This window comes from Kryptolebias marmoratus, linkage group LG8 (genome assembly GCF_001649575.2).
Source record: "Kryptolebias marmoratus isolate JLee-2015 linkage group LG8, ASM164957v2, whole genome shotgun sequence".
Taxonomy (NCBI): Eukaryota; Metazoa; Chordata; class Actinopteri; order Cyprinodontiformes; family Rivulidae; genus Kryptolebias; species Kryptolebias marmoratus.
The window spans coordinates 29666524-29672172 of record NC_051437.1 but is presented as its reverse complement, the minus strand read 5'-3'; the positions used below and the strand labels follow the sequence as shown (position 1 = coordinate 29672172).

Here is a 5649-nt window from a genome sequence, read left to right as displayed (position 1 = left end):
GGGAGACTCCACCTGAGGTGGAGGAGATACTGTGGGACTTCCAGATCCAGACTGACAAACAGCTGATGGCTAACCAACCAGACATCATGGTGACAGAGAAGATCCAGAAGAAAGTAGCGGTGATAGATGTAGCAGTCCCAAGAGAAGAAGCTAGAGAAACACCAAGGGCTGAAAGAGGAACCAGAGTCAAGGCCTCAGTGGTACCAGAGGTCATCATGTGACCTCCAACAGATCCCAGCAACAACCTCAGAGATCTCTGTCCAGAAGAACCCAGTCCTAGGAACAGCTGAGATCCTGAACAGAACCCTGAAGATCCCAGGCCTCTGGTAGAGGACCTGAGCTCGGAGTGAAAGTGGAACAAAGAGGGCGAGATGGAAGTTTATATATGTCTAGCTTCTGACTTTCCTGTTTTGACGTGTCCCAGCTCCAGCAGGGAAACTGGACGGGGACAGACAGGTTCCAGGTTCTGCTGGTCCTCTGACTGATGGTCTCCATGTTTGCTCTCAGGTGAGCGGAGCTGCTGGAAGCGTCTCCTCTGCTCCTGCAGCTCTAAATAAGGTCATCAGTCCCACCGGAGGAAAGACTCGGAGGGCAGCACGGGTCAGTGGACACGCACCTTAAATGGGAAGGAAAGTCAACGGAAACTGTTGGTGTGAAACAACTAAGCATGAAATTCCTCCTTTCCCTTAAATCCCGTTTAAATCTTCTCGAGCTGATAGTCCTGTTTGCTTTGGAGGGAAGCAGCTCTGATATAAAAGCACAACGTTGACTGACCGAGTGGGACTCAACCCCAAATTACACCTAGTCCTGATCCACTGACGTTTTCACCTCCATGTTGTCCTGATGGCCTCCTGGAGGCAACAGATAACTCTTGTCTCAAAGACATCAGCCAGTCATTCATCTCCCACCTCAAAAACTGCAAAAAAAGAAAGAAAACTACTGAAAACCAGGAGATGAGTGCATCTGGAGCCAAACAACCGGGTTTTTGTTCTTGGCCAAGACACTGAACCAAGACTCGATTCAATCCAAACATTTCCTCTCAAACCCTATTCCAGCAGTAATCTGGTGGTAATTATTTAGTTAAAGCATCCTAGTTAGTTAGATTTAAAGCTCTAGACACCACGGGTTTATTAAAAACTGTCTATGTGTTAATCCCATCTCACGAGTTATGGCTCCACAGCTCGCTCTGTCCTCTGGCTGCACAATAAAATGAGTTTAAAGACTCCTCTGAGCTAAGATACACAAAAAACTACAATACTTTATAAAGTTAAAGTTTAAAAGCTGTGAACTCTGAGTTAGCATGGCGCTGAATTTGGGATTAATCCAGCTGTTAATCTGACTGAATTTAATTAATCTGAACTTGTTTTATAATGAAACCAACAAAGAACAGAAGACTCTCATCAATCAGTTTCTGTAACAGTTAATAAACTAAGTTAGAAGCATCAGGAGGAGGAGGAGGAGGAGGAGGAGAAAGAGTCGTTGCTGAACATATCTGTCCTTCAAACACAGAAAGGACAAACTCAAGACTCATCAAACGTGTGAATTTGTTACAAAGGATCAATCATAACTAAAGCCAATTAAATCTGAATAAAATGACAACTTTGGGCTCCAGGATGTGTAAAAGCTGAGGTCTGCTGCCATCTGCTGATGGCTTCTCTGAAGTTTAAAACCTGAAGAGCTCTGAATGTGAGAGTAAAGAAAGTTAAACAGGAATAAAAGAGATTAAACAGGTCAAACATAAAACTAAAGCTGTCTGAGTCCCTTTAATGCAGTCAGTTTCTGCTTTTCTACAGCAGACAGATAAACTTGGAGTTTTGAGCCAAAATTGAACTTTAGTTTTGTAACTTTCCTCCTGAAAGTGTTGAACTCAGCAGCATTAAAGCTAAAGATCTGGATAACTGGGTCTAAATGTTTTAACTCAGCCTGACCAGCTGAGAAGAACATTTCCTCACCAAAATCTCTGATTTATTTCATGTAGATAAGTGAAAAGCACCAACTGTTGGCTGTTTCTGCTCTCATTCCTTCAGTGTTTAATGAACGAATCCTGTTTTTTTGTCCGTTTCTCTCCTCGCTCTGCTCCAGTTAACCGGCCTCATTTGGGTCGCTAACCTCCGGAGGAAAGTCTGCCGTATTTACAGCTTCAGATGGAAACAAGATCTGTTCACAGCTGCCGTTTTCTAAATCTGTCCGTCCTCCGAGCACAACAAACTTCAAATCTTGATGTTATTTAATAAACTCATGCTGTTCCGTCATGTATTCACTCTGCTTGGCCTCGGAGGTGAAACTCAGAGGAAGTCTCGTTTCAGTCACCTGCCGGAAGTTTTACGCCTCGTCAGAAACAAACGAGTAGTTGGCCTGGTTTTTCCATCACCGTAGAGACCGGCGCTTTCACTATAAACCCAAACAGGAATCATATCAAACTGTGAGCAGAATCCAGATTATTGCTCCTGTTCACCTGAAGTTCACAGATTAAAGTTTGTTATAAAACAGGAGAGTTTGTAAAGTTTGTTATTTGGTAATCTGGAGGATTGCTTGTGTTGAAGCAGGATTTATTTCCAAGATTTCTAATCCAACAGCTGGAGTTCAGCTTCAGTAATGTAGTTTATTCTGTTTTGTTAAAGTTAAAATTAACTTTTCATGCTTATAAAAGTTTGTTTCTTCCTGTTTCTTAAGAAATCCTGTCCAGCTCCAATTTTGATCAAAAATACTTTCAAACGACGTGGAGGAGAAACTGGTTTATTTAGAAGTTTCAGAGTTTTCGACTCATCTGAGAATGTCTGATTTCCTAATAAACTTTAAAGGAAACTTCAGAAAAAGTGAGATTTTCCATCAGAGACTGGAGTTTTCATCAGGAAGGAAAAGTTTGTTCAGTTTCTACAGATCAGTTTATTAACTGCAGACATGAATGATCAACATCAGTTTGACATTAATAAAGTTGTCTGTTGCAGTTTGTAGGTGTTAGTTTCCAACGCTGACGCATCATGAGTCAGGAGGAAATCAATCTGATCATTTTATTCATCTGGACGTTTCTCATTCTGAAACCAGAAAACTGAAACACAAACATCGACTTGTTTGTTTTCTGGAGGAAATGAAGCTGGTTTCTGGGTTTGAACGTAAGGCAGTCGGTTCAGATTTAAAATGAAAATGAACTCTTTAGTGTTTTAGTTTGGAGCCATCTTAGTTTGTAGTTAAACTGACCGTTCAACATATTTTTGTGTTTATATATATGTTTTTGTTAAATGAACTCAGAACATGGCAAACATTAGTGGGTGGTGTCAGATTGAACAGATAAAACAGGAAGTTTTGTCATCATGACTCCAAACTGTCAGTCTGAACATTTATTCGTTACAAACTGTTTCTGAGGCTTTCTGTTCTCTGATAAAGAGCTGTGGTTTACGACAAAAAGCCACAAGCTGCTGAGAACGATATCACTGAAGTTCTCATCTTTAAAATGTTAGATTTTGTGTTAAAAAGCATCACTCCAGAACAAAGAAATGTTTTTAATGTGAAACCCTTGCAAACAAAACTTGCTTCTTCTTCTGCTTCCGTTTCCCCTGAGAAACACGGCGACAGTAACCGTTTTCTGTGTGTTTGGGGCTGATAACAGCTGATAACACAAACATGTAAACAGTACAGATGTAGCACTTAACAAGATGGCAGCCAAAAGTCTCGCCCACAGACCAGCATGTCTTAAATTACTCCACCAGGTGTCTGTCTTTCTTCTTGTTGTTCTCTGCAGAACACAAAGGGGCGGGTCATCTCAGAAGTGGGCGTGTCCTCTCTGAATGGGCGTGTCGAACTCACTAAACACGATTGGCTCAATCCTCAGAGTCAGGAAGTAGCTGTTCCAAACAGGAAGTGCTTTTTTATGTTTACTAAAGCTCAACCTTGGAGATACAGTAAAACCAGAGAACGGACAGGAAGCCGGAAGCTGAAGCCACAGAGGCCGAGCGCCTCCTAGTGGCCAGACACAGGACAACTTTTAAGCCCCGCCCCTTCATGTAAACTAAACAACACCTCAGGTCATTTTTGTTAAGGTGTTGATTTTTGTTGATTCATGTTCTAACCTTCCTGCAGTTCAGTCTCTGTTATTTATTTAAGACTTTAAGAAAAGTGTGGTGTTGTATGATGATTGACAGCCGGTTAGGAGGGTGTGGGGGCGGGGCTTCTGTATCACCTGTAGAGTCCAGAGAGCAGCCATGAGCTCCAAAAACACAACATGGCAGCTCTTATAAAAACAAACATTTTGGTTTCAACTTTGAGCATCAAGAAGAAACAGAGATGAGAGAGAAGCCCACTTTAAAAGATCCGAACTGTCCCTTTAATGCAGCTGGACGCACAGGTGTCTCCTGAAGACATTTTCTCTGTCTCCTGAAGACAGACTCTGTGTCTCCTGAAGACAGACTGTCTCCTAAAGACAGTCTCTCTGTCTCCTGAAGACAGTCTCTGTGTCTCCTGAAGACATTTTCTCTGTCTCCTGAAGACAGTCTGTGTGTCCTGAAGACAGTGTTTGTCTCTTAAAGACATTCTGTCTCCTGAAGACCAAACTTTCAGTCCAAAGTGAAGACCTGAACCAGCAGAACTTTAACCGACCGGGTCTCGGAACGACTGCAGAACCGGAAGTGTTGCTGCACGTGGGTCCGCTTCTACGAACCTGTTGCTTGAGTGTTTTTTGAGTGTGCGCGCGCGTGTCTGAGTGTGTGCGCGTGTGTCTGGGCATGTCTCCCGTGCACGTGCGCGTGCAGCAGCGTCTGTTTCTTGCAGCTTCTGATCGTCTGACTGATTCACTTCCTGCTTTTAATGTCGGAGTTCAGAGCAGGGAGGGCTGGACCTGCAGAACCACACGGGACGGGTTCTGTTCGTGGACCTGCAGAACCACACGGGACGGGTTCTGTTCGTGGACCTGCAGAACCACACGGGACGGGTTCTTGTTGCGGACCCTCAGAACCACACGGGACGGGTTCTGTTCGCGGACTTGCAGAACCACACGGGACGGGTTCTGCTGTCCTTCCTCGCTCGCAGGACTCAGTTACTCCGAACTTTTCTCGAACCTGTCCTGGGTTCGGTGCCATGCAGAACCGGGCCGTGTCTCGGTTCGTGCAGCTGGGCTGAGCGGGAGGACCTCTGACCCGTCCGGAACCCGTCCAGAGCAGCAGAAGTTCGGGCCGGAGCCGGTTCGGCCCCTCCGGCTGTGAGCCGCAGCTTGTCGCCGGTACCGGATGAGCGGGTTCGGCTGCAGGATGTCGGACTCAGCCTCCAGCTTCCTCCACATCGGAGATATCGTGTCTCTGTACGCAGAAGGTTCTGTGAACGGCTTCATCAGCACCCTGGGGTGAGCTTCCACCACCAAACCGAACCGAACCAAACCGAACCGAACCACTTTCATTCAGAACTTTCTGTCTAACTCTGAGCTTCTTGTTGTTAAAACTGCAGCTTTGAAGAAAAGTTGAGTTTTATTAGTTTATTTAGCTGCAGGAGATGATCCTTCATCCATCCATCCATCCATTCATTCATTCATCCATCCATTCATTCAATCATTCATTCATTCATCCCTTCATCCATCCATCCATCCATCCATCCATCATTCATTCAGTCATTCGCTGCTTAATAACCTTTCATTTAGTTTAGTTTGATCAGACTGAATAAATC

General features: G+C 44.3%; 1 protein-coding gene across 1 annotated transcript in view; it reads left to right on the top strand.

The window, feature by feature from the left end:
• The first annotated feature begins 4808 nt into the window (after window positions 1-4808).
• itpr3 (inositol 1,4,5-trisphosphate receptor, type 3) overlaps window positions 4809-5649 on the top strand; it is a 34361-nt gene continuing 33520 nt past the window's right edge. The window contains exon 1 of the mRNA XM_037977176.1: window positions 4809-5332. Coding sequence (XP_037833104.1) covers window positions 5220-5332 — 113 coding nt within the window. The 5' untranslated portion in view covers window positions 4809-5219. The remainder of the gene's footprint in view (window positions 5333-5649) is intronic.